General features: G+C 41.5%; 7 protein-coding genes across 8 annotated transcripts; 3 read left to right on the plus strand and 4 right to left on the minus strand.

The window, feature by feature from the left end:
* Positions 1 to 290: 290 nt before the first annotated feature.
* BDCG_17570 (uncharacterized protein) lies at positions 291 to 629 on the plus strand (the record flags this gene model as incomplete). Its single annotated transcript, XM_045426675.1, has 2 exons — positions 291 to 356; positions 453 to 629. The coding sequence occupies 2 exons, from the start codon at positions 291 to 293 to the stop codon at positions 627 to 629; spliced, it is 243 nt and encodes an 80-aa protein (XP_045282182.1).
* Positions 630 to 6,857: 6,228 nt separating this feature from the next.
* On the minus strand, positions 6,858 to 10,976 carry BDCG_07498 (endo-1,3(4)-beta-glucanase; the record flags this gene model as incomplete). The annotated part of the gene is made up of 8 exons (XM_045423283.1): positions 10,920 to 10,976; positions 9,806 to 10,551; positions 9,190 to 9,717; positions 7,656 to 9,135; positions 7,403 to 7,554; positions 7,277 to 7,338; positions 6,960 to 7,219; positions 6,858 to 6,880 (listed from the first exon to the last, which is right to left on the minus strand). Exons 2-8 carry the CDS (start codon positions 9,998 to 10,000, stop codon positions 6,858 to 6,860), a joined length of 2,700 nt encoding a protein of 899 aa, XP_045278711.1. The 5' UTR covers positions 10,001 to 10,551; positions 10,920 to 10,976.
* Positions 10,977 to 12,228: 1,252 nt separating this feature from the next.
* Positions 12,229 to 16,757, minus strand: BDCG_07499 (small nucleolar ribonucleoprotein complex subunit Utp14). Its single transcript, XM_045423284.1, has 2 exons — positions 13,747 to 16,757; positions 12,229 to 13,631 (listed from the first exon to the last, which is right to left on the minus strand). Exons 1-2 carry the CDS (start codon positions 16,585 to 16,587, stop codon positions 13,449 to 13,451), a joined length of 3,024 nt encoding a protein of 1,007 aa, XP_045278712.1. The 5' UTR covers positions 16,588 to 16,757; the 3' UTR covers positions 12,229 to 13,448.
* On the plus strand, positions 13,676 to 18,243 carry BDCG_07500. Of its 2 annotated transcripts, none has more exons than XM_045423285.1 (3): positions 13,676 to 15,918; positions 16,084 to 17,102; positions 17,281 to 18,243. In XM_045423285.1, exons 2-3 carry the CDS (start codon positions 16,917 to 16,919, stop codon positions 17,560 to 17,562), a joined length of 468 nt encoding a protein of 155 aa, XP_045282183.1. In that variant the 5' UTR covers positions 13,676 to 15,918; positions 16,084 to 16,916; the 3' UTR covers positions 17,563 to 18,243. The 2 variants fall into 2 exon arrangements, with proteins under 2 accessions (XP_045282183.1, XP_045278713.1); XM_045423286.1 differs by having other exon boundaries at positions 13,676 to 15,123; positions 16,034 to 17,102.
* A 14-nt stretch (positions 18,244 to 18,257) lies between these two features.
* Positions 18,258 to 23,296, plus strand: BDCG_07501 (ubiquitin-protein ligase E3 C). The gene is made up of 3 exons (XM_045423287.1): positions 18,258 to 20,590; positions 20,651 to 21,677; positions 21,795 to 23,296. Exons 1-3 carry the CDS (start codon positions 18,621 to 18,623, stop codon positions 22,488 to 22,490), a joined length of 3,693 nt encoding a protein of 1,230 aa, XP_045278714.1. The 5' UTR covers positions 18,258 to 18,620; the 3' UTR covers positions 22,491 to 23,296.
* A 1,040-nt stretch (positions 23,297 to 24,336) lies between these two features.
* On the minus strand, positions 24,337 to 24,799 carry BDCG_17571 (uncharacterized protein; the record flags this gene model as incomplete). The annotated part of the gene is made up of 2 exons (XM_045426676.1): positions 24,337 to 24,570; positions 24,680 to 24,799. 2 exons carry the CDS (start codon positions 24,797 to 24,799, stop codon positions 24,337 to 24,339), a joined length of 354 nt encoding a protein of 117 aa, XP_045282184.1.
* A 962-nt stretch (positions 24,800 to 25,761) lies between these two features.
* On the minus strand, positions 25,762 to 26,511 carry BDCG_17572 (uncharacterized protein; the record flags this gene model as incomplete). The annotated part of the gene is made up of 1 exon (XM_045426677.1): positions 25,762 to 26,511. One exon carries the CDS (start codon positions 26,509 to 26,511, stop codon positions 25,762 to 25,764), a length of 750 nt encoding a protein of 249 aa, XP_045282185.1.
* Positions 26,512 to 27,476: the final 965 nt, after the last annotated feature.

Genomic DNA, 27,476 nt, shown 5'->3' on the forward strand with positions numbered 1-27,476 from the left:
TGCAGATCATCAAGACGCGTGAGTACTATCACAGATTGAAGAGAGAGAAGAAGAAGATATTCAAGTGTGAGAAGACAGATTGCAAGACATATTATAATGCCTTGAAGAGGCTCTGTAAGAAAGTAGAATGATAATAATTTTAAGTAACACTTCTAATAGATTTAGACTGAACTAAGTATAGAAATAATATGAATAACATCATCTGTGAGAGATTGAAAAAGAAGATAGTGAAGAGTCTTATGTAGTGACAGTGAGACTAGAAGAAGTTCTGAGAATGATTTGAGATCAAGATGAAGAGAGAGAGAGAGAAGAAGAGTATTACTGTAAATAAGCAGCAGCAGAAGAAGATTGAGAAGGTATTAAAGTAGAAGATAAAGAAGTCAAAACTGATAAGTTTTTTATTGAAAGATAACAATTTTTGATAATACTTCTGTTCTCTAATTGATTAGCAGAAGCTGATAGAGAAGAAGATTAAGATCTTATTCAGATCTCAAATGCACTTCATAATTCAGAATATTAAGAAGACAGCTCTGCTCTCTGAGTATGTTAATCTGCTTACTGCTGAGATAGAACCTGAGACAGCAGATCAGAAAATACAGGATTTTAAGATGCAGATTGATCTGACTTAGAGAGAGTAGTGAGAACTCTTCTCTGAGAAGATAGCAGAGAGAGATTTTGAGATGATTATCATCTCAGATGAGAAGAAGAAGAATAATAATAAGAATAAGAAGTGAATTGTGAAGAATGATGAGAAGAATGAGAAAGAGAAGAAAGATAATAAGTAGAAAAAGTTTTTTTCTTTTTATATTAGTTAGTTATAAGTTTGTAACTATTAGTTAATAATTGAAATTAATTTTAAGTTTTCAAAAATTATTGTACAAGTTGTAATCAATTATCAATGTTAGAAATAATATATATATATATATTCAACTATCATGTCACTATAATGTATAAGTATCAATATTTTTTCAACATTGATATTTATAATATTAATATATTTTTAATGATATTATCTGATAATGTAATTTGATAATACTCTCTTTCATAATATTAATATATTTCAAGAAATATGACAGAGATTAATCAAGATTATTTGTTTACTTTTAGACATTAATGATATTCAATCTGAGTTAGTACTAAAATTATAACTAAGCTAAGAAAGAAGATTATTTTCTCTTATATTAATTCTTCTTACACACATCAGTGATCAGTTATTGAAAATAAATTATTATCTTTCTCAAATTATTATCATATCTTCTGAATTCACTTCTTTCATTTCTTCTACTTCTATTGAAGATTCACAAACTCTTCAAGAAATCACTGTGAATTACAAAGTCTATATTGTTTACAATTCAATATAGAATGCTCTCTTTCAATTATGATGAATAACTACTTCATTCTTCATATCTGATTTCAGATTATAAAATTTATGAAAAACTCAACACAAACACTGAGATGAACTATGAAATAATTATCAACAGATTGTATTATAGATTACTGAAAAGTTATCTCTCTACTACAATTACTACAACTTCATTCAGAAATATTTATCATAAACTGATCATGACTCTGAAGAAATTTTCTGACATCTGAAGTCATCAGAATGTAGATAATAAAAGAAAAATAATCAGAAAATTACTACTGAGCTGATAAGTTACTCTATCAGATAATAATTTTTAATAACACTAACTTTCTAATTTGAAGAAAATCATGTGAAAATAATTATATATCAGTACTCTGATTTCATAACTCTTATCTGATAACTTCTGTGAACAATTACTTTATATATATATATCTCTGAATCTTTCTCTTCAATCAATTGAAAATCCTGAATTCTGAACACTTCTTCAAATACTTAATTCAAATCTTCATATTCTAGATCAATTCTGTCTTCAGTTCAATCTCAAGATACATTACAAAGTCAATATACAATATCTAGAATCAGAGTTGAAGAATCATCAAAGAGTGTCTCTCACAGTGAATGCATGAACTAGTATAAATAATCTTATATTTTTAAGAGTTACATATTATTATATTGATGAGAACTGAACTTATTAAGAGATATTAATTGAATTTGAATCATTGATCAGTAGTCATACTGAGAATTATATGACAGAGATATTAATAACTGTGATTAAAAATAACTATTAAGATATTAGTCTCAGTCTTCTTACAATTACAACTGATAATACTGTAAATAACTACACTATAATAAACAGCTTGAAGTAAAAATTGACTTTGTATTTCTGAAATAATAAATAAGGTTATATTCTCTATATTACTCATGTGATTCAACTTGTGATACAAACACTGATAAAGAATCTTAATATTAAGATGAAGAATAATGAGATGACTGATTCTTAAGATGAGAATGAAATGAAAATAATTACTCAAGTAACTTTTATATTCACTTTGTAAAAGATAATGTTTTTTAATAACACTTTTTAATATTGTTTTTTAATAATACTTTTTAATAATACTACTATTAATTTTGAATAGATTGATTAATAATTTAAATATTACAGATTCAAAACATTGCTAATATGATATATATCTTCTCTAAATAATAATAATAATTTCATGATATTCAATAAATAAATAAATCAGTCACATCACTGAATATGATACACAATGTTAGAACACAGTGAAGTTCAATATATAAGATAACTATTCAGATTCTTCAATTATATCAGACAATTGATCATTGAGTGTAACACTCTGATTGAGAAAAGATTCAGATATTGAAACTTTCTGATATAAAGTGAACTTAGTTGAAATATGTGATTGATTTACTATTTTAGTTTTATAAGATAATAAAAACAGTCTCAATCACTTATACACTAATGCAGCAGTCAGTCTGATAAGTGTATAACAGTTTATTTACTTATCTTGAGAAGCAGTTGAATCACTTAAAAAGAAATTCAGTCTGAAATGATGTTATAGCACAGACTATTATTACTATAAGAAATAAACTGATATATTACTACAGTAAAACTGAACAATCTTTTACAGAGTACTATGCTGTAGCAGCTCTACTAGATCTCTCTTATCAAGTTAATATCTACACTTCTCAAGATTGAATAGAGAAGAAATAAGACTTATATATTAAATTAGTCTGAGACTACTATAATATTAACTATCAGAGATTTGAATAAGCAGATATTAGAGATATAAAAACAGTGAAATATAATTTTCTAGTAAGTAATAATCTTTGATAACACTTCATATTATATAGAACTATAATACTAACTTTAAAACAGAACTTATATATATTAATTATAATTAAAAATCAGATAAAACTATATACTTGTAAAACTGAATTCAATCACTATCTTTAAGATAATCTGATAAATTTACATGCTAAATCAATTCTAGAGTTATAAAAAATTGTTAAGAGTATATATTCAACTGTTACACTGATAATATATGATATTCTAATAATTTTATTGATAGAGATGAGAATGAAGTGAAAGTTTAACTTAAACTGAGATATTTATCACTATCACTGAGAACAATTATAAGAAGAAATAATCAAGAAACTCATGATTATAAAATATAAAATTATCAGATAGTTTAATATCTCTGATCACAGTATATCAGAGAAGTGTAGTTTTCATAAGAAAGTAAAGAATAAACTTATACAAGAATGTATTTAGTTATTTCATGAGTGTTATCAATAATTGTTATCAAATTCTGATTATATAAGCAATCACTGAATAAACTGAATAAGACTGATTTTAATCTTCAGTTTCAGTCTCATTCTGATTTTGAAAGAATGATTATTTTTCACAGTTTATTCTGAGAAATTACTTTCATTTCACTGTTCTTAAATTAAATCTAGTCATTTTTCATGTCATTTCTCTCAGAAATGATTCATTTTCAGATTTTTTTAAGGCTTGATTCTGGTGAGACTCACGCTAAGAAATGTATGAGACCAGATCAAATGAAATCAAATGTGAAATTCATGATCCCGGCGGCCAGTCTATGTATAATGAAGAGCTTTTCAATCAATCTATCAGCGGGTTCTTATTCAAAAAATTGAGTGAGTTTGTGATAAAGCGCTTTTTTAACTTAAAGTATATAGAAGCTGAATCAGTATTAAGCTGTTAAGTAGATGAAGAGACCGGCCTGACTGTATCAGAAGCTGTATTCAAAACCAGCTTTGAATTGAGAGAGTGTTTCAGAGTGTTTATTAATAGAGCTTTTAAATACTTTAGAAGAATGTTCACTGACAGAGTAAGAGTATAAAGAATTATTATCATTAACTGCAACTGACTCAGTGAAAAGAATATAAGATTATAAATATGTATATAAGTAAGATTATGATGAATTCACTATCTTGATATTTATTTATTGAATTCTTAATATTCATTTATTGAATTCTTACTAATATCATTCTCTTTTCTTACTTTTTTACAAATATGATGTGTTTTCTGCAAGTCTCTTTTTAAGTGAGCAGTGATATTTTTGATTAACAAGATCTTAATACTGATAGAATAAAATGATTTTAACTTCTTATAAGTGTATTAAATAAAGCAGTAATTAAAATAATGATTATATTAATAAGAAATCTCAAATTGACAGTAATTTTACACAAAGCAGGTCTCATAATCTGTGAAAGATGTAAAGCTTGTGTGATTGAAAGATTACTAACTTGTGAAAAGTTATATAGTGAAAGAATTAGTAAGTCAGATCACGTGATCTAACACACTTTAATAAAAGCTCTAACAGCTGAAGTTTATAAAAATACTCTGATTAATATAGAGATTTAAACATCTATAGTCAGAGAAGCTCTAAAGATATTTTAATAAATACAGAGTTTTATCACTCTACTATCTCTACAGTAATTTATTCATTTGTTTTACTCTTTCTTTTATTTTTATTCTTCAATTCTTGTTAGTCTTCCACGAAGTCTTTAATAAAGAACACTTTTAATTTTATATATAAATCTCATTTTCTAGTTATACAGCTACTCTGCTAAATTGTAAAGATCTACTCAGATAGAGTAATAGTTAAGAGAGATATTAGATTATCTATCTTACAAATTAATTACTTCTACTCACACACTTACTATAGCTACTTATTATTATTATTATTATTCTTTCATTATACTCATTTGCAAGCAGAGCTTATGATGAGTTCTTACATGATGTTAAATACAGATTAAGTGTTGATTATACAGAAGGAAATACAGGTTGTTGAGATTATGCCAAGATAACAAGAACATAGAAAAATACAAAGAAGTGACAATTAGATACATGCAATAATAACTTCCCAGCCCAGAAACATAGAGTGATTTGTTGAAGTGATTTGTACACCTCTATTTATTAGAAACCTGAGGTGCTTGGGTTCCGGATTTAATGTATCCCCTGCAGGTTTCGAACCCACACGCCTTGGTTTTCCACACCAAGGCGCTACCGGGTGGCCGCATTAACCATTCGGCCACCGGGGCACTATAGCTACTGAATCACATAATCAGTGATCACGATTCACGAGCTTCTATATAAGACTATATAGTAGCTAGCTTCTCGTAATACAATTAACTACTCTATAATATTACTCTTATCACATTGTACAATAATCTCAGAGTTAGATTGAAAGAGAAGTATGATTTAAATCAATTAACTATAAAAATTTTATTTTCAACTGAATTTTTAAGTTAAATTGATTTTATAATTGTTTATAAATTATGTGTTAATTAATGTTACTAAGATATTTTTCTGTATTTTTCTGCTAAATATATGCTAGATTTAAATGAGTAGTACATGAAAGAGACTTAATATTGATGATTTGAAATATCAAAAACAGACAGAGTTTTTACAGAGATTTTACTTCAAATTATTCCTACAATTAAAAGTCAGAGATCTTTCAAAATCAAGAAGATTGATGCATAGAACTAGGTCTCTTCACCTTACAATTTATATAGCAGTTTGACCTGACGTTGTGATGTGGTAGAGGTGGATAGAGGAAAATCTCACATAGAAGCTTCAAACTACATTTGATTGAATAACTCCACCACCACACGGGGTATGAGGTGAGTGATGGGGTCAAAATACTTGTATAATCGAGGGCTACTCGATGGATCTATCGGCGGTTTCTCATTCGAAAAAATTGAGCGAGTTCGTGGTGGAGCGTGTGACATAGACACCTTTGAATAACACACAGAAAAAAAAAATTAATGCTATAAATAGAGAAAAAAAAGATAATAGAAATAGAGAATTGTGAAAAGATTATAAGCAGCAGATATCTTCAGTAGAAGATAATTCAGTAAAAGATAATTTAGTAGAAATACAGCAGCAGTCTGCAGATAAGAAGAATAAAGAAGAAGACAGAAAACTTTGAGAAGAGAACAAGATATCTGCAATCATCATCCTCACTGTTTTCATCACTGAGTGGTTGCATCACATAGACTTGGCAGAAATTGAGAAGATATAATGAAAGATGAGGTTGGAGTGACTGGTGGAGAGACTAGGGGGTGATTGCAGGTGAGGATGGTGAGGTCGCAGGTGAGGCAGGCAGGGCTGAGTGAGCAGGAGGAAAAGCAGCGCGGGCTCAGGCACTAATCCGGAATCAATGAGTCCGAGTGTACGGAAAACTACCAATATAGAGACATTTACATGTACAAACAGCTTGTCACCCGCCTAATATATGCTCCGCCTATCAAATTCAACAGAAATGCCAAAATGAGAGAAATTTACCGCGAATGAACGCTGTGTATAAGTATAAGATCGAATATACTTGCACCGGTATATATCTATATCTGTAATCATCGTTAAGCCCGGTAATATGATACCATGTATCACGGACTGCGAACTGGGTAAAATGCAGATTGACTCAAATTCACCACATTAACTTGATTAATGTGGACCGCCTCCCAAACCTAGAATTAGACGTTAGCTATGAACCTTAAAGAACGGTAGGTATTTCAACCCAGGAGAAACACTCGGTTTAGAACGTACCTGCGGCGTATGCGAGATACCACGTTCGAGAAGCTCCCCCGTCAATCTTCCCGAGATCAAAGGGTTCCTGCGCGAAGAAATTCCACGAGGCGTCCGGATCAATGAGAGCCAAATTAGAGTATAAGACACCTTGCCAACCACCCTGAACTTTGCTTGCGGGTGTAGAGGCCCTATCTGAGAACATGGCGTCCCATTCCTCTCTCACAAAATCCTTATGGCGGGTGTAGGCCGAACTCGGAATGATGGGAAGCATATGAATTCTAAATATCGTAAGCGCCCGCGATTCAAACAAGAGCTGTATTTGTTACTGTACTCACCCTTGGATGTATTCGAGATTAGGGCCAAAATATGTCGTATGATCGGCCTTGTTCTCAAAAAGCTGTGGCCTGTTAGGATTCAAATATGAATATTAGGGCAAAGGGGTTTTATAAGTAAATACTGACAATTCCAGTGACTTTATTGCCGATGAAATTCGGTGGTTGATTGACGTTATCGGACTTCATCAAGAAATAATTGTTTAACGAGCGTGCAAGAATGGCCAGCATCATATTGCCACGGGCTTCCATACTTGGGTCCTTGACACCTTGCCTCACATCTTGACGGCGTATGCGAACATAGTATCTCTGAGATAGACTCTTGATCTTTCCCCTCAATAGACTCAAAATAGGCCTTTGGCCCAGGAATGCCCCATTATACCAGTCAAATCCTCTGGAAAAACGGAAACAAATGGATCGTCTGACACTGAATTGGCAGCATCGCGGACGAGGGCATTTACCCAGGCCTTATTCGCATCTATCCAGGATGGATCAAGGCTCCCAATTATGGCAGCAGAGAGGATAAAATAACCGTAATGGAAATGATGGTCGTTATAGAAAGTATTTCCAAAATCGAGCCCCGGGTCTCCTGTCTCGTAAGTCCCAGAAGAGACAATCCCCTTCCACACATTATCATAAACAAGCGGCCATTGCTGTTCGTTATTAACAAACGTTGCGAAAGCGTCCTTCAACGTGTCAAAGGCGGATTCCGAGAGAGGGACATCCTGTGCTAATTCGCGGACAGCATACACCACCATAGCAAACTTCCCAAAAGCCTTCCCGCTAAAGTACATACTATTCAGGTTCGTTTGCTGATGTATGTCTTGGGAGAGCTCATTTGGAGCTATATCTTTAACCATTTGCTTCGCAGGCCTTGAGAGGGTAGCGCTAGTTCCAGCCGGGTTCCAGGGGGCAAATCCCATGTCTATAGGAAGATCAGTCTCGACCATAGTCCATAAATCTGCTACAACAGCCGTAGCTATTCCCTTGGTGGTCGTTCGCAGAACCAGATCTACCTTCCTGCCTTGGGTTTCACTGTCAAAGGATTGAACGTGGTGAGGCAAGGCGAACATTAACAACGGGGTGCTGTCAACATCCTTCCCACCCTTCTCCCAGGCTAACCTGTAAGTCCCAGTCGCGTCTTGGGCGACGACAGAACCTGTGATATTGCCTGCCATAGGATACACCCCCGCAGACCCATCAAAAATCGTCTCCCCTGGCCCGCCATTGGGATTTTTGGCAACCTGGATCGTACCGCTGAATCCAGCTGGTCCATTGATAAGGCCGTTGTTTTCCAACTTCAGTCTTGGATCAGCACCGTCTGCTGGCGTTACGTATATCAACCAATTTGTGTTATCCTCCAAAATGACCTTATATTTAAATATACCTAGTTTTGGAGAAGGTGCAGATTCAAGTTGGCGGAAAAACACGCTACTTTGAATCGCGGGCTGTAAGTCCTTGTAGACACCAGTCACATATCCCATGCCTTGAACCAGAGGGAAAGTAATGTTAGAGTCCGAGTCACGGTTGGGGCGGAGAATAATTTCTGCCGAGAACGCCAGAGGTTTCGAAACAGTTAAAACGGTAGAGCTTCCTATTTCAGCTGCAGACAAAATCATGGATTGAATTCCAATTGGATTAATATAGAATTGGACGGGTTCACCAGGAATCTTTGGGTTTTTGGGGCCAAAGGCGAGCTGATTGGCTTCCGTATGGGATATAGTGAGGCCGTAACTTTTTACAGAACCAGTTCCCTTAGCCCACCCGACTGCGTACGGTTGGACAAACCCGTAGTTTGCCTGGGAACCAATGAAGAAGTTTGCATAAAACTTGTTCGTAGATACTGGCCCTGGCGTATCTGACTGTAAATGAATATTAATATGAATTCAAAATTGAAGGTACGCTGCACAACTTACGATATTATCCCGTTTAAGAGGATGATCATCTCTTGAAGGAATATTCTGCGGGATTTGATCCCTGCTAATCGGTTCGAATATGTTCTGGCCTGACATTGAGGGCAGTTTAGGGGAGGGTGTCGCTGTTGGCGTTGAGGAACTCGGGGAAGGTACAATTGGCGCAAGAGAACTTGATTTTGAGCTTGTTATCGGGTATGGCGGGGAGCAGCTAGCGGTAGAAGACTCCAGGAATGGGGGAGGTGGAGGTATTGTTATACCGATCGAAATATCTGCGTTCAAAGAAGCTGTGCTCGGGGAAAGGAGCCAATTTGCGATCCGAGTCTCTTCCACGTGAGGAAGGCCTGGACACAGATGTCCTTTGTAATAGCAATTTGAGTTGGACGAGAGAACTGCAGATGGGACGCTATCTAGGTGCGGAACGCCTGGATGAAGCAGTCCAATATGGTCTTCAAACACGATGTAAGAGATATCTGTTGGAAAAGGTTGGCTGTATGAGCGAACGTCACTTTCCATTTGGGTGAAATATATCTAAGGGTCAAAGTCAATAGGTGTATATTCCAAGAGAATGTTGACAGTGGAAAAAAAAAAAAAAAAAAAAAAAAAAAAGATTACCCACCCCGGTAGTATCGCCGTGTGCTACTACAGTTGCTGTTGGTACCTGAGTTATGGGGGAAAAGGAGAGGTTGTCAGCTTGGTCGACATCCACAACACATTGATAATTCGACCGACAAGGAAGAGCATGGGCTGCAGGGAAGTGCAGCATGGCCATTATCAAGATGGCCGCAGGCCATAGTGGCATGGAGGGTGTCATCTTCCGACGACACAGACTCAATGGAGGAAAGCCAGTATGGTTTGAGGCCCTGGGGAAAGCTCTGACACAGCCAATGGTTTTGGGCCCGGACAAGAACGAGTTAGGATTGGGTGATATAGGGAACGAATGTTGTTATCATGGAGGACTCCGGGCAAAGTAGACCTGAGACAACCAGAACACACAACAGTGAACCTCCTCCGTAGCCACTCCAAGTCGCAATCATCAGATTGTTGTCCGATGTGCAGGTGGGTGGTAGAGAGCGGAACAGCCTCAAACGAGAAAAGGGCTGGACAACAGACAAAAACGAAGAACGCAAAGAGGGTGGGACAAGACAGAAGGGAATTGGAGGAAACGAGGGTGAAGATGAGGAAAAGGAGAGAGATGAAGAATAAAAAGAAAAAAAGAAAACAAAGCGAGCGACAGAAAGACAGACAGACAGAGAGTATTATATAGATGTAAAGATAGAGAAAGACAGATGCGGACGGAGGCTCAAGGGCGGAAGGCGAGAACGAGGCCTTGCTATTTATTATTGACAAATGTATGTACACACACTAATAATGTAGTTTAGTTAGTGATGATGTACGCCATCCGCTGCGAGGAAAGGCGGAAGGCGGGAATGCCCGCGCCGCGAAGCATTTTCCGCTGCGATGAGAAAAAAGCAAATACAGACAGGCTTAAAAAACAGCTGAGGAAAATCAAAATAAAATAAAATAAAATAAAAAATAAAATAAAAAAAATTCAACAGCATAGCTGTAGAGACACAGTACGGAGGAAGAATAGCGAACTGCCCCGCGGCGGGCCTTGATATATGACGGTGTGTCATGATAAATGGCCATTTGTCAAAATGCCAGAGCGGCGGGTGCAAAAGAAATGAAATGAGCCTAATTGTCAACGGAAAGGAGAGAAAGGAGTCGCTCACCTTTCAACACTCATCAATCACCAAGTTTACACCAGAGCAGAATCAGCTAAATATGTGGTGTAGGCTAGCTTAGTATGATGATACATCGGGGATATCCAGCCTGCTTTATATATTCCCTCGTCGATATCAACTGGGGAGGGGTCATTCACCACGAGGCAGGCATGATGAAATCACAAAAGGAAGCATATATATATCAAGCATCCATTCGACAATCATCATTCGTGGCGAGTGATGTTGAAACCAAGGTCCTCCCTACCCTAGGGCCATATGGTTAATACGCAGTAAGTTAATGTGGGCCGGAGACCAACTAAAAAATTAAAGCGGAGGATCGATCATCTTTCTCGGGTTTCTTTCTGACGAGATTATCAGCTGGCTGGGGTTTGGAGATCAGATAAACAGTTAATAGCTATATTTCCCCGTATATAATAAAAAGAAAGGTGAGGCTGAGGGTTGTTGTCGAACTGAGCATATTGCCACTGCTGGTTGGTGTAACTATTTAACTGATGCTGTATGCTGTTATGCTGTATGCTGTATGCTGTATGCTGTATGCTGTATGCTGTACGGAGTACATCACTACATACATAAGTTAAATTATCAGATATTGATATCATTTGTCTAGTTACACACGCAAAACTTTGGATAGCAGGAATAACAAAAGAGTTGCTGCATCTACATGTTCGTTCATACTGGCTATCCGGTGACCAATCTTGATTTTCCCGTTTTCAACTATTTAAATACGCAGTAACCATTTTGTAACCAACCAACTCAAAGCTTACTTACTCCGTAGTTAGTTTACCTGGACTCAGGTCCCCCCCAACTCTAAATGTGATATTGTGATATCGGGGGATGCAGAACAACAACCAGATCATGACCACATCCAACTGATCCAACCCTCCAAGGATCCTTACATTATGACACCCTCTCCCCCAGAATCAAATCGCATACCCCTCCCTCCCTCCCTTTTCAGCCACTCCCTGATGCGCGCTGGACTTGTTCTGCTCTGCTTACAGTGTTGGCCCGCCGTTGGCCCGACGACCGGATCTTGGAAATCGGAAAGTGGAAGACTGATTTTATAGTCACACATCAATTACACTAGTCCTAATGCAGTTAGTATATTACTGTATATGGTTACATACTGCGTACGGTACGTAAGTATAATTCTGTAGAATCTCCTCAGATAGAGCCCTCTCCTGCTCTGGGTATAGAGATCCTCAGATAATATAGATATAGGTGTATAGAGTCTCCTGAGTATAGAGACTCTCTGAGTAGAGGTCTCCTGTGTATAGAGCCCCTGGGTATAGAGCGGCCCCCTGGTATAGAGACTTCTGAGCACAGAGATGGATGAGAGAGTACAGAGTAAATCAACCTCCAATGAGGAGATCTTGATTGCTAATACAATCAGTAGTTATCATTAATTTGTCACTATAGACTGCCATAGACAAGGTTGTTTTTTTGAAGCAAACCAGCCACCAACCGACCATGAATCGACATCCAACCATTCCATCCCATCCATATCCAAGGAATCCGTTGTAAGGCAGCATCCCTTGTACGGAACCCGGGGTTATAGTTGAACCAAGTTCAAGAGCTACTCCGATGCACAACACACAGCTCTGCATACTGCACATATCTATCCATTGCATATCTGTCCCAGCAGTCCCAGCTGATATCATCACCATACACACTCGAAAAACATAGATGGGATGTGGTAGATTGATAATAACCCAGGTTGTGCCAAGCAGGTTTGGGGCAAAATATATATATATATACACATATAAAATCAAGTGGAAGATTTTTTTCCCCTTTCCGGCTTAAAGCCTTCTACCCGTGGAATTACTAAAAACTCAAAGGCGCTTGCTACCCTCTCGTTGCCCTCTCTCTACCCTACCACGGTTCCCCACTCTTACCTTTCCCAAGATTCACAAGTACAATTACCAACGTCCGGAGGCTATATCAGGGGTGTGTGTTCCATTGTATTGTTGGGTCGATGCGCAAGGCAGGTGTTACGGTTAGGTTGCAGTAAACCAGTGAATCTCAATTTTAGCCCTTCGCCGAAAGGAATGAGTAGAAAGTATGTAGTAATACCGTACTACGGGGTGAAAGAGAAGTGTACTCCATTTCATTAAACCGGGAATGACAAAACATAACTACCATGTGAGCTTTTTTTTTTTTTCCCCTTGCCATCTCTGGAAGTGCGTTGAGGAAGAAGAGGAGGGGGGGTTGGGGAATGGGAATGAAAGGCATATCGAAAGGATATCGCGATTTATGTCGTTACTAAATATTCCCATCATATTTATTTCTTTTCTCTTTCCCCTGTGCACATAATTAGCATGGACATTCTCATCGGCGGATATGCCAAGTAGAAATGAAAATACTATGTAAGAAAAAAGACCACTCCTTCCTACAAATAGACAACGATGTATATAACAGGTGGCAGATTCTCTATTCCAACACCAACCAAAAGAAGAAGATAAAATAAAATAAAATCCACATAAACTTTGTAAAACTCATTCGCAGCACTGTAGCCACAGATCACAACAGCGGTTTCTGCAACGGCTTGATAACACCCTGCTTGAGCATGACGCGCGGTTTCGTGGCGTTCTGGAACGTTTCCTTGGTCGTCCATTCAGGGCCGATGGGTAGCCGGAGGGAACGTTCGTACTGCTGCCTTGATTCGAAGGGGTGGGGTAATTGGGAGGCGAGATATTTGGTATTCTGTTGTTTGGTATTGTTAGTAATTGTAGCAAACCAGCCAGCCAGCCATATTTCACATATTTCACATATTTCCAGAAAAGCTAAAACAAATAGTCCGCATATGCTGTTTACATACCTTCTTAACCCGCTTCTCATTAACAATAACCCGATCAAGCTTCGCATCCTTGCGTTTCTCAGCCTTGACGCCCTCCTCCGTCACGAAGGAGCGTCTCGCCTTCGCCTGCTTCTTCTCGCGTTTCGTCAGTCCCGCCCCGGCCCACGATCCCCATCCGGGCAGTGTGGTGTCGATGACTTGGTCACCCTCCTCCTCGATTGTTTGCAGTTTCTCCTTGGAAAAGTCGGCCAGCACTTCGTCACCTGCAAAGGCTTTCTTGACGAGGTCTGCATTTTTGAGAAGGACGGGTACACGTGTATTATCGTCGTCGTCATCTTCATCTTCGCTGCCCGCGGTACCAGCAGAAGGGGCAGTTTTGTCGTGTGATTTGACGGCTACTTGCTTTTTGGCCGATTTGCCTCGTTTGGGTTCTGCTGACAAGAGGGACTGAGAAGGACCGCTTTCAACAGCATCATTGCCGATCAAGTTAATGTCAGCTGCTCCGTCGGATGAGTCATTTTGCTTCTTTGAATTCCTCTTGGGCTGCGCGAGCCATGGATTGTCGACATCAGCATCATTATCTTTAGTTGCGCGGCCATTGGTTTGATTAGATTGCTTCTTAGGGGGACGCGAGTTGCGTGTCGTAGACTTAGGCGCACGGTTGTTGTCGTCTACTTTAATCTCAACTTCTCCATCAGACTCCATTGCGCGCACTTTCTCGTCCGTTTCTGAATCTGGCTCCTCAAATTCCTGTCGTTGAGGAGCTGTAACAGCAGGTTTATTGGTGGTGGCATTTTGGCCGAATTTCTGACGGCCCATCTCTGCCATATCATTATCAGACTGTGAATCATCCCCATTGCCCATCTCGCGGCGGAGCTTTTTGATTTCAGCATCGTTCTGAGCCTTCCGCGCAGCTTCAGCATTCCGCATAAATTTCATGGACAGTAAAGCTGCATGTGGCCCCGTCATCGGCTCTTCTGTGGCATTTCCGTTTTGGTCGAGCTCGTTGAGTTTCTTCTTAAGACGTTCTGTCTCAGCGTCTGACCCAAACCCATCCTCAGCGGCATCATCGTCGCTCTCAGATTCTTCACTTGACGAGTCTAGATACTCTTCCTGACCCGTAGTAACTCGCTTCCCTTCTATTCTGCTCTGCAGCTCCTCCTCCCGCCTAGCCAGATCCGCCATTTCCAGTCGTGCTTCGTCATCCCAACCAGTCCTTCCAGTCTGCTTAAGGCTTTTAGCCCATTTGCTTTCCCTATGTTTCGCTCCCATTCGAGCTTCCGCTCTCCGGCGGTCAAGCATTTCGCGATCCTCTTCATCGACATCAACTCCTGCAGCGATAAGAGCTTCCCGCTCTCTAAGATCCATTTTTTCCCGCTCCTTGCGATGAACGCGACGGTAAGATTTACTCTTAATTTTCTTAATCCGCTTAGCCCGCACCTCCTCGCGGAAAAGTAGCTCTCGAGCCTTTCGTAGCTCCGCGCGACGGGCCTGTATCTCTTCCAAGGGGAGCTTTTTCGCCTGTAACTCTTCAAATTCTTGAATTCGAGCCTCCCCAGATTTATCCTTCTCATCCGCTAGGCCACTCTCCACAAGGATATTTTGAATAGTGCTCTCAAGGTCATTCAGTGGTTTTGCATCAGTAATGGATGACTGCTGTATGGCGTTCGGTTCTGGAAGGGGGAATGACAGATGGTCAGCTCTTCGGTTGGCTTTAACGGTTTCGATCCATCGATCAAGGGTCTCTTTGCTCTTCTCGTAGGCTGCCGCACGGTCGATACGATCCTGCTGGCGTTTAGCAAGAGGCGCTTGCAGTTTTCCGGGTATTCCGGCTTTGCTCTTCTTCGTTGAGGCAACGGCGTCCAGATGTTTCAACGACCCTTTCATGCGAGAGTCGGAAATGGTTGGTATAAGATCGGCAACAGTAAGCTTCCTGGTGGGCATGAGACCGAACTCCGTAGGTTGGGCGCCATGAGTGATGGCCCGATGCTTCAGCTTCGATTGACCGTCGTCGGACTGTCCATTTTCCATAGATTTGACGAACTTCTGTAATTTTGACAAGCCACGCTCGTTCAAATCGTCTTCGTCGGAAAACGATAGTCCAGACGCATCGCTCGCATCGTCTCTAGAGTCGTCAGAGTCATCCTCTTCCCCCTCACCCTCGCTGCCAGTTATATCAATAATATCATCATCGTTTTCTTCTTCTTCTTCTTCTTCTTCTTCCGTAATCTTAGACTTAGAATTCGCTTTGGATTTCTTATTTTTCGCTTTCGTGTCTGATTCCGACTCCTCTGCATTCATATCCCAGGCCGTAGCAAGATCCACCGCGTCTTCCCCAAGATCATCGTCATCATCCAGCTCTTCCCCATCACCTTCTGATAAATCGAAGTCGTCGGTATCCCGTTTTCTCAGAGTAGACTTCGCCTTGGCCTTCGAGTTCCCACCAACCTTACGCCCATCGAAATTCTCCTCGTCACTCTCACCCATGGCTTCGTCACTGTCGATTTCACTGTCATCATCAGAATCGACCCGACCTAGCTGCCATTCATTCCCCTCGCTATCACTTCCATAATTATCGTTGGACTCTGAGTCTTCATCGTCGCCCGTCCTCCGTCGCTTGGAAGGTTGAACGTGCGACTCCTCCTCATCGTCAAATTTAGAAGTACCACCTCTCTTCCGTTTCGAGCCGTCATCTTCTTCCACCCCGAGGCGATGCTTTCGAATCCCAGAGTTCGAGGGATATTGTTTCTCCGCAACTGTTAAGGCATCCAGACCGCCCCGCGTATATGGTTTCTTCGTTCCTTTCGGTTTCGAGCGGCGGGGCTCCTCTTTGGACCGGAGCTGGTTAGATCGTCTAGCCATAGCTATGGTTAATCCCGCTCCGAGGGAGAAGAGGATAACACGCGGAAAAACAGACGGTGTTGGGAAAAGTGAAATTTATTTGTGATTTTGGCGTAAGTAAATAACTGGGGCCATTCGAAATATCCCAAAGAAAAAAAAGTTTCTCGGTTCCTCAATCGGCGCTAGTCAAGCTTTCTCGCGGAACAGCCAAAGACGAGGACAAGAACACAAACCACCCGCCGAACGGAACACGATATCTCAGCATCCGCGCTATTACGACCGTTTGCGAATTGGAGGCCTATGTTTGGTCATTCGACCTTGGATGGACCCATTCCCACCTCGTCTTGATCATGTTTAAACCTACAAGAAGCTTGAATGCGCGGCTGCGGTTGACCACCAAGCAAGTCGGCGGAGGCTATTACAAGGGTAACCGGACGGGCAATGTTGGTTACTTCGGCAGGAAGAAAGGCACATACTTTATCGACTGGCGGAAAGTGCGCACATATGTCGTCCCAGAGGGACTTGATACATTTAAGGTCCGATTCTATCGTTTGCGCCCACTCCTACCCTACCCCCTCCCCTCCCCTTCATCCCGTCTATTTCTTCCTACTCCCTACCGATGCGCCAATGCACCAATCTCCTGCTTTGTGCGGCCTCATGATACTTGATTGCTAACTTGAATCCCTTCTTCGCACTGGGTTTCCCCCCCAATAGCTTACTCCCTTCGTGACGAAACGAATGGAGCCTACCAGAACCCACTACACGCAGACGATAATGATCGGCGACCGGGAAGTGGAGGTGCCACGGGGGATGAATGGGAAAGACTACCTCGATGACTGGTACGCAAATAACGAGCTGGAGTCTGATGAAATGGAACGGATTCGGCGAGAAGAGGTGTCCGGCCAAGAGGACACGGCCATGTCAGACGGACAGCATGCGGAGCAAACAACTTCCGAGCAAAAAACCAATCCAGGCACACACATGGATAATAGCTAGCATCACCCACCAAGCAAGCAAGACCCATAGACTCTTATTGTTCGGCTTTAATTGTTGTTTGGCGTCTCTACATCAACCCTCATGCGACTCTCGTTCGCTTCCGTACGATTGACCATTCGCAGACGGTCCGCTAGTTCCGCTCTTGGGTACTGGGGGGATATTGGGGATTATTTATTTGGACATTTCACTTGGTCTCGCCCTTCTTCCAGTCAGTCTTTGCAGATAAGATCCTGGTTTTGTTTGCGTCATGTACAATATCCATTTTACATTGTTCATTTTTCTATCGTTAGAGGTTTCAGGCGAAATGGGTTACTGGGTTTATATACATGAAAAATAAGGGAGAAAGTGTTCCATTTCTATTTCCCCATCTCCCTGGGGATATGCTTATGGGGCTCTGTGCACAACTTTGTTCGTTTTTGATTGAAAAGATTTCAAGGTATCAGTCTCTATTATAGTCGCGAGGATTTTGGCTGGTATGCCTTTTACGTACTTACTGTAGGCAAACAATATCAGTATAAACTGGAAAATGAGCATGTATAAAAATCTATCGACAGTTTGAGTTGCAATGGGGATGGATTTACAGCCTGGCAAACGAAAATCTACGTTCTGGAACTGTACTCCTTCGAGGACTACCAAGATAATTTTTCCTTTACAACAAATCTATATCATAGAAGTTCACTATCACTATGTTCTCCTACCAATACATTGCGTTGTATACATTTCAGAGGGTGACATATGTGTTGTTGTCAGCGAATGCAGATTAAATATGCACGATTTAGGCCGATGACGTTTCCGACCAACACACTAAATACCTTCAACATCCGAGATTCTCGAATTTGCAACCCCATCGCCGCGAGACCAACGCCACCACAAATATTTCCGTTTTCTTTATGAGCATGAACATGTCCAGCTAAGGCCCAACTCTCTGAAGCATGGGTCACTTTTGCCGCATGGTCCTGCGCTATTCCCCGCCACCACTCAGCATCTAAATATATTCCTCTCGACTAGGTTTCCTGCTCTCCCCTCTCCTCCCCTCTACAACAGCTTTCACAACAACCATGTTCCAGTCATTTACTGGAAAGGTGCGACGACCACGGCAGGTCAACCTCTCAAACAGGCCAACTATCCCTTCTACACACTCTTCCGGACGTCATGGCTCCGCCGGCCAGGGCCCGCAGGCAACCCTCGCCCTCGCTCAGCAGGAACGCCGCCAGCGACGACTAGACAGAGAGCGCTTGCAGGCAAGCCGCATTCTACAACGGACATGGAGAGGATACAAGGCCCGAAAAGCAATCAAAGATGCTTGGAGAATAGAGTGGGATAATGTGGAACGAAATAGAGGCTCCGATGTCATCCCCGGTTCGGATGTAGGAGCCCCAGTGTGGATGGGTTCGCTGCGGCCCTACACGAATCCTACGGATTGCTTGTCTCAACTTAGGAAACTGTTGCGTTTTGTTTCGATTAAGGATCAGGATGACTGGTCCCGGCTATCATATTTTGCAAAATCTTTCCAAATGACTCTGGAAGAGGCTCCGGTTCTGCAGCCTGACGGAGAATGGCCGCTCACACTTGGCCGCCTCGGAGGAGTTGCACTTCAGTTCCTTGCCATAATACCCTCGTCGATACCATCTCTATCGTTGGTTAACGATCTCCTCCAGCTTATATCGTTTCTGTCTACCTTGATACCCACTCAGATGACTCGACAGGCTGAACAGTATTATTCTGCTCTAGCTGCTATAGCTCTCAACCTCCAGTCCTCCCCATTGAATACTAGTCAAACCAGAGACATGGTGGTGAAAAGCGTACTCGCCCTCCTTCAACCGATCACATCGGAAACTCTCGATGCTTATGGGTGGTTCGGACGAGTCTTCTTAACAATTCCGTCTCTTGACCGCCATCTTGGAGCGCTAGGTGACCTAGCCACTGGGATAAACTATAAACTTCTGGCTTCCGCGATAGATTCACATATCCTACCGTTCGCAGATTTCTTTCTCCAGTCAACGGATGTGGACAAACGATTGTGGCTGCTCTCCTATTTCATCTTCTTCCATCGACACGCTCAGGGTAATGGTGTGGTCAAGCAGGCTCCAGAGACTTTGTTTGTTAAGGTCGTGTCCGGCCTACTCGGTCCAGTTTCTGGTGACATATCTCGTCGGCTTGATGGCGAGGAAAAGTCCCAGGCTAGGCTTCTTCCTCCGTTCGTTCGAAACCAACTCCTCACCCTAGTCGACCAGCACAGCATCACACACCTTCTAGGCCAGGCAGCATCAAGTCGGGTTTCAACTAAGAAAGCTTCTCAGCTACACTTACAGGCGTCGGATGATGCAAAAGCCCTAGCAGCCTATGCGCTAACGCTTTTAAGAGCATTTCCCAAGAGAGGTGACGAAATACGCATGTGGCTTTACTTAGGTTCCGCGATGGAAACAGGAGTAGATGGGGGTTCAGCGTCTGGTCGATTGCCTGCTATCAAGTACTTTTGGAACGCATCTAGATCAACAAAGGTATTTCTAAATATAACGCAAAAGCCGCGCGATGTCCTGGCAATGCTTCAAGCAGGCTCTACACTTAGCTCCCAAGGCGCAAGTCCAACAGTCCAACAAAGCAGCGATCAAGATCAAGAATGGACAATCATTCTCCTGTTTCTTGAGCTTTATACTTTTCTTCTCAAAGTTTTGGACGATGAAGAATTCTTTTCTGCCACTCCTTCGCTAGGAAGAACTACAAACTCGAATGCTTCCTGGACACAGGAGAGTGCTTTACCACTTGATGATGTTAAGAGTTTGACGCTTTTCTTGAAGAACTTGGCGTTCACACTATATTGGAATGCGGCGGATTTGACCTCTGCGAATGTAGATACCACTGACCCCAGCGGCATCCGAAATTACTTCAGTACCCGTTTTACGAAACTAGAGCCGGAATCCTCAACCCTAAAATCCAAGAGCGGAACATTAATGAGCGTTACTGGCATACCTCTAGAATATTTCAAAGGATTAGTGACGGGATTGTTACGCATGGTACACGAAAGAGAGTAAGTTTTCACTCGTCTTGATCTATAAATTCGCTTACGTTTTACTAACTAGCTGTCCAGCTCGAGGCGGAAATTTTTGCCTGACGGCCATTGGCTTATGGTCGACCGCTTAGATATGGAAGGGTTCATTCCTACGGTCGTCGCTGAGGAGGAAAATAGAAATCAGCTCCAAGATGATGACGATGACGATGATGACAATGAGGAGACGCCAGATGACACAATGGATGACGATTATGACCACTCCCGGGGCTTGATAGGGACCGGAAGGGCTCAGCAGCTTCGCCGAATCGAAGAGCTTAGAAAGCGACAACAGCAAGTCGCACGGAGGAAAGAGCTCGAGGCTGTTGCCCCGCGGCTGGAAATTTTGAGGAACATACCATTTTTCATACCTTTCGCCACCCGTGTGCAGATATTCCGGGAGTTTATCTTTAGAGACCAAGTTCAGAGAAGAAGGGGGTATATCGACCCCGACTCCTGGCGCTTATCTGTTGCTCATAGCCTGATGGGATTGGGCAGTGACGGTAGGCCCATAGGACATGACATCTTGAACAAGCATCATGCGAACATAAGACGAGAATCGCTGTTCCAGGACGCGTTCGAACAGTTCTACGAGCTAGGGGACGGTTTGAAGGAACCGATACAGATTTCATTTATCGACAAATTTGGCACGCCAGAAGCAGGAATCGATGGTGGTGGTGTCACCAAGGAATTTCTCACGAGCGTGATTAATGACGCCTTCAATCCATCGGGTGCCTCCAGCCTTTTTATCGAAAACGATCAGCACCTATTGTACCCGAACCCTACACTCATAGAACAGCGAAAGGCTGAGCTTCGGCGACAGGGAATTCCCGACAGAAGCGTCACCATGAATGCAGAGGTTAAAGAATTATTGAAGCGGTACGAGTTTCTAGGTCGTATCATCGGGAAATGTCTTTATGAGGGGATTCTGGTGGATGTCAGCTTCGCGGGGTTCTTTCTTTTGAAATGGGCCCTGACTGGAGGGACGAGCTCGGCGCGCAAAGAGTCTTCGTATCGTGCTAATCTCAATGACGTGCGGGATCTCGACGAAAGCCTATACCAGGGACTGGTAAGTCCGTTTGTGTTTCTAGCTGCCCTCAATTAACCAACTGCTTCCCTGGAAGAATCATTTTTGAAACTGAAACTACTGAACCTCTTTGCTAACAACCCCCTTCCTCATCCTCAGCTCCAACTAAAAAACTACCCTGGAGACGTCGAAGACTTCTCTCTAAACTTCACTCTCACAGATACTATAGACATTCCCATTGAAAAACCTGACGGCACCACCGAGACAATCACAGAAAGCATAACCAGAGACCTAAAGCCACACGGCTCCGAGATCCCTGTGACAAACCAAAACCGACTCGTCTACATCTCCTACATCGCCCGCCACCGTCTCCAAGCACAGCCCTACCAACAAACCAACGCCTTCCTCCAGGGCCTCGGCACCATCATCCAGCCCTCCTGGCTATCCATGTTCAACCAGTCCGAACTCCAAACCCTCATCGGCGGAGACGCGGGGGAGATCGACGTGGCCGACCTACGGCGTAACACCGTCTACAGCGGCGTCTACGTGATCGGCGACGATAACCAGGAACACCCCACAATCAAACTATTTTGGGAAGTGCTACACGCGATGACGAACGCAGACAGGCAGAAGGTGCTCAAGTTCGTGACGTCGACGCCCCGCGCACCGTTGTTGGGATTCAGCCATTTGAATCCGCGGTTTAGCATACGCGATTCGAGCGCGGATGAGGAGCGCTTACCCAGCACGAGTACGTGTGCGAATTTGCTGAAGTTACCGCGGTATACGCGGCGGGATACATTGAGGGAGAAACTGATGTATGCGATTAATGCGGGGGCTGGGTTTGATTTGAGTTAAGCTGAACAACTGAGGTGGAGGGTTGTAGTTTTGGGTCCCATTTTACTTTTCTTTCCTTTCATTTTCTTTCGCCATATATACTGGGGGTAATCGTTCTGCGAAGTGCATTTGGGCTTTCATTTCATTTCAATTTTTAGTCCTTCCCCCTGACGGCATTATTAGACATCAGACTAGCACGAGAGACTAGTGACTAGTTAGTGGCGATTTTGCTGAAGGCTATTTGTAGTTAAACGCAATTATTTAATTTTTTTCCCCCGCTATAATGACAGAGGAGCTGATTCCTTTCTTCCTCCACTTTTCATTTTCTCCTGCATTTGCTGCCCCACACAGCGACTTCCTCTCCCCTGGTTCTGATAGACAGACATCAAACATCAAGCATCGGACAGTACACTATTTTCCTATTTCTTGAGCTCCCCCCCTTTCCCCCTCCTCCTCCCCTTTTTCAAATGAATTCATCAACGGTTGGTTAAGTCAGCCAGGACAATACACCATTAACCTTTGGACTGAGGTGTTCCAAATTTCAGGCCGGGGCTACCAGTGTTCCACTATTTCCGTCAAACTAGCTACAGATGACATAAATTATTAAATGTACAGTACATACATGTACAAACGCAGGGTCATAAGGCAGGTGGTGGTGGGTGTGATACTTAATAGAATTAGGGTTAACTACATACCAAGTTACAGAGTCAATGAGAGTTTGACATCTCTGGAGAGAGCAACCAATAAGATGACTCCACCACCCGCGCTACTTTGAGCCTCCTTATTCACGTGATATTAAACTCTATTTTGCTATACCACATGGCAAGGACTATGGGGTATAGCGAGCATCATTCTTCAAAATAGTTATAGGCAAGAAATGGGGAGAGAAAAGAGAGACCTTTGTATAACTAACGAGTACCATTGAGATTGTGCATCAAACGACATGGACCCTATGGCGATTCTACGGATGGGTCGCAAGGCACGAGCAGTTTAGCGATCTCATACTCCGTGATTCGTACGCTGCTAAGAATCAAACTGTCTTTCCTACTACTAGATTTCACCCTCCAAAGCACGGCTGAGATATGGAGGTTAGCATTCCTTTTGTTCTGTGATTACATTCTGAATCCCGTTCGCATAACATCTCTGTTCGCTTCTACCACATGGACCCACGGGACATAGACATATGTATATGGTCAAGGTTATCATACAAGTTAGCTTGTTTTCCTAGCTTCGTTAATAATTAGCAAACTGTATCATTCATCCTTCTAGAATCTAGTTATCCGGCATGGTAGAAGTGTCATTATTTACGTCGTCACTGAAATTTGGCCGGCTTCAGGCATGCATTTGAAAAGACAGAAAAAGGTAGATCCTGTAACAAGAATGTCTCGTTGAGGTGGTATTCAAGCTGAGTTGTCATTCAGTAGATTGATAGATATCCATTATTGTTAACTGGAAAATCAATTAAGGTCGACGAGATGTATGTAATGTACATGTACGTACGTTGTACAGTAGTACATAGAGTAGAGGTTGGCGTGGGGGAAAGGAGAGCTCGGCCCTGGTTCAGCCGCTTCAAGACCTCGTGTCTTGGTTAAATAACTACTCTTAGCATTTTGACATTTCGTGTTTCTCTTCTCTTTCGATCTTTTTTTTTTTTTTTTTTTTTTTTTTTTTTTCCATCCACCAGATACCTAGCTCGAGAAGAGTACAATCAGTAATGGTGCCCAGCAAATGGACTTCTTGGCTAATTATTGGTCAATGGATTACGCGAGATTCTGGAGCTGACGTTAAGAAAAGGGGTAAGGAATTTAAGAAGGCCCCGGCATTCTTCCGAACCCTTTATTGATGTCAGTGTTGACAAGCATCTCTACTAGTTTGCTCCCCACTCTAAGAATATCGAATGCACCAGGAGACAGCATATCCCCGCTGTGTCGTCCCTCCCTGGGGCAGCACGGCTTGAGATGAGGAGGATGTCCCGTTTGACCGAGGACACAGAAGCTGTGAGAATATCCTTGGGAATTCGTTCGATCTCCATATTACTGATAGCTTGCTGGGAGTTCCATGCAGTGGGCAGTGTTACTGAGTGTGGTTTTGCCTCGCTGGACTAGATTAGAGGAGGAACTCTAGCCCTCTGCCACTCCTCCCAAGAATTTTTGAGACCCCGGGGAGCCGCTAGATCAGCCCAGTGTCACCCCGGATCGCTCATATCAGACAAGAGCGGGCCCTGTCTGCCTCTCCTGAATTTCCATCTCCCCATCTTGATCATCCGCTTCGTCATCCTCTCCTATCTCAGTCGCTTCTTCATCTTCTACAGTTGACACTGAGGCGGGCATCTGCAGTTGGGGAGGCAGGAATGGGCCCCCGTCTTGACACACGATCCCCCCTGGGTCCAGTACCCAGGCCCTCGATCAAGAACCAGTCCGCGCAGCTCTTGCGCTATCTGCTATTCTAATCCAATCCAATGCCTTGAACAGGTTAGACCCGTGGTGATCGGGTTCCTACATGTTTTATTATTATTATTATTATTATTATTATTATTATTTGGACCCATTTTCATCGCCGATGACGCCTCGCGCTTGCAAGGTCTCGCTGTGCTCCATCTCCACTGTATATTCGGCTCCCCCCGGGTCGGACACTTCCTGTTTCTCTTATCAGATCTTTGGCGACGCGGAAATAACGGATGTGATAGTGTCGGATTGGGTGTCACGGATGAATATGTTGAAGACATATGAATCTTATTTGTATCAAGATCTGCTTGTTATATTATCTGTACACTATCTAATATATCTATTTCATACAAAAGATAGAGCTATTTATAGTAAAATATATGTGCGAGCCAAGAGAGCTAGCATAAGTGAGTATTAGATGAGTGTTGTAGTAAGCTGATGATGATGAGAAATATTGTAGTAATACGATGTTGGTGGCATTCAGTAGTGTATAACCTCTTTTTCCTGACACACCCCCTTCAGCGAATGTAACATGTAAATGAAAGTGTAAATGAAGGTGTAAATGAAGCTGCAACAAAAAAGAGTGTAGATGAATCTGTAGAGATTACATCAAGATAGACCATTTATTCTGCTTGCGCCTTGATGATATCTGATATATCAACTAGGCCTAGCATCTTGACGAATTCTGTATGTTTCTGGCGTGGCAGAGCCTTAGTGAGGCCATCCGCTGGCATCTGGGCCGTAGGCACCCAATCAACTGTAATATCGCCGGATTGAACACGTTCTCAGATTGATATCTTTCGGATAGGATGACGATATCATCCACATAGAAGAAGACAATTAATTGATCATTTGAGAAGAGGCAGCAATCCTCTGACATAGAGGTGAAGCCTAGCGTTCTCGGATTCTTCGCGATGTGGGTGTTTTTCAACATCTGCCCAGTGATTCGGTGGATCTGACAGTTGAGATCTATGGATCCTTGAAGGAATTGATGCTGTTGAGGTAGATGTATTGTTGATAACAGTAAAAACAGTATTAGGAAATAAATTTTGAGACTTGTAGAAGTCTGAGTGTGAATGAGAATGAGAGAATGCTTCATTGATCATTTGAAAAGAATTGACTTTAGCATTTGCAACTGCCATAAGATGAGCAGCTCTGTGATTTCGGGTTCTGCAGCCTTCAATGATATTATCTTCATCAAAGTTAGCACTGATATTGTGAGCTCTAGATGCAATGTTCCATGTACAATCATCTATTGCAGCTGGATGAGTATTAATATCAACATCGGGACCTGTTGGCTCTGGCGTTGGATCTGGTGTAGGAAGGATCAAAACATTATGATGTTTATGCTCATTATTATAGCACTGCGTAGGGCCATGTGTGATATCCGCATGTAGGCGTTCAAATGGTATTTGAGATCTAACGTGGGGACATCTAGATATTTGATTTTCCACATTAGATAGATGGCAGGGTTTGCAAAGCTCAGTGGTAAGCTCGTCCGCAGCATCTTCTTGATGAGTGATTTGAACACCAGTTGCATCATTTGCAAGATTTTGAATGACAATTTTTGAAGAATGTCCTAATCTCTTATGCCACATAGACTGTGTAGCTATAGAGATCTTAGGTTTTTGAGAAGGTTTTGTAGAAGTGCATTTTTACAGGTGAGAAGAAGGATTTGTAGAAGTTGAAGAATTTGAAGATATTGTTTTTTCAGATATAGTGATGTTAGATGTGTGTGATGTGATAGCTGCATCAACTTCAGTAGTGGATTTTTCTGAGATAGTTGAGAAAACAGCTGTTTCACTATTATATTCTGTAACTAGCAACCTCTCAAATACTTCAACACATGCAAAGATTGTATTATCTGCACATTTTCACAATCTGAAGTCTTTTTCATCATAATAGATGTCTTCTATATAGAAACATGGTTTCCATGTGATGATATTTATATGGAAATTTGAGATATAAGCTATGTTAATGAGTTTGATATTGAACTGCTTTTCTGCTTCATTTATCATGATAGTTCTAACAGTTTCATAATCTTCAACTTTAGTACTGGAATCACCTGTATAGACTTCTGCATTCTCATTCACAGGTTTAAAGAATAGAAAACATGTTTGATTATTACATATATACTGTTTCACATCAGTATCAAAGATTCAGAAGTTTCAGAGATAGAAGTGAGAATGTAAAGAGTTCATTAATATTTTTCAGATTTGCTGATTAATAGATTGATGATTAATAGATTGATAATTGATAGATTAATAATTAATAGATTGATGATTGATAGATTGAGAAACTAATTGCTTCAGAATCATTTCTTCTAGAACTGCTTCATTGACATCTATTATATTCATATTTGTGAATGAATCTCTAGATATTATATAATCAATACATCTCTTCAATTCTTGATTCTTAAGAGCTTGATCAATCTGAGTTCTCTTCTTCTCATTTTCCTTTTATTCAGATGACTTCTTTGATAAATTAAGATAATAGCACTGAGTGTATCTATGACAGGCTTCACAGATGCAGTTTCTAAATATCACTGATCTTTTATTAAGAG

The sequence above is a fragment of the Blastomyces dermatitidis genome, assembly GCF_000003525.1.
Source record: "Blastomyces dermatitidis ER-3 genomic scaffold supercont1.9, whole genome shotgun sequence".
Taxonomy (NCBI): Eukaryota; Fungi; Ascomycota; class Eurotiomycetes; order Onygenales; family Ajellomycetaceae; genus Blastomyces; species Blastomyces dermatitidis.

What these genes read in the sequence shown, in the direction of transcription:
- BDCG_07499 (XM_045423284.1), bottom strand. Translation starts at nt 16,587, where the DNA reads ATGGCTAGACGATCTAACCAGCTCCGGTCCAAAGAGGAGCCCCGCCGC. An exon ending in ATGAGAAGCGGGTTAAGAAG is followed by an intron (nt 13,632 to 13,746) that starts GTATGTAAACAG and finishes ACCAAACAACAG; the next exon opens with AATACCAAATATCTCGCCTC.
- BDCG_07501 (XM_045423287.1), top strand. Translation starts at nt 18,621, where the DNA reads ATGTTCCAGTCATTTACTGGAAAGGTGCGACGACCACGGCAGGTCAAC. An exon ending in CGCATGGTACACGAAAGAGA is followed by an intron (nt 20,591 to 20,650) that starts GTAAGTTTTCAC and finishes CTAGCTGTCCAG; the next exon opens with CTCGAGGCGGAAATTTTTGC. An exon ending in AAAGCCTATACCAGGGACTG is followed by an intron (nt 21,678 to 21,794) that starts GTAAGTCCGTTT and finishes CCTCATCCTCAG; the next exon opens with CTCCAACTAAAAAACTACCC.
- BDCG_07500 (XM_045423285.1), top strand. Translation starts at nt 16,917, where the DNA reads ATGTTTAAACCTACAAGAAGCTTGAATGCGCGGCTGCGGTTGACCACC. An exon ending in AGGGACTTGATACATTTAAG is followed by an intron (nt 17,103 to 17,280) that starts GTCCGATTCTAT and finishes CCCCCCCAATAG; the next exon opens with CTTACTCCCTTCGTGACGAA.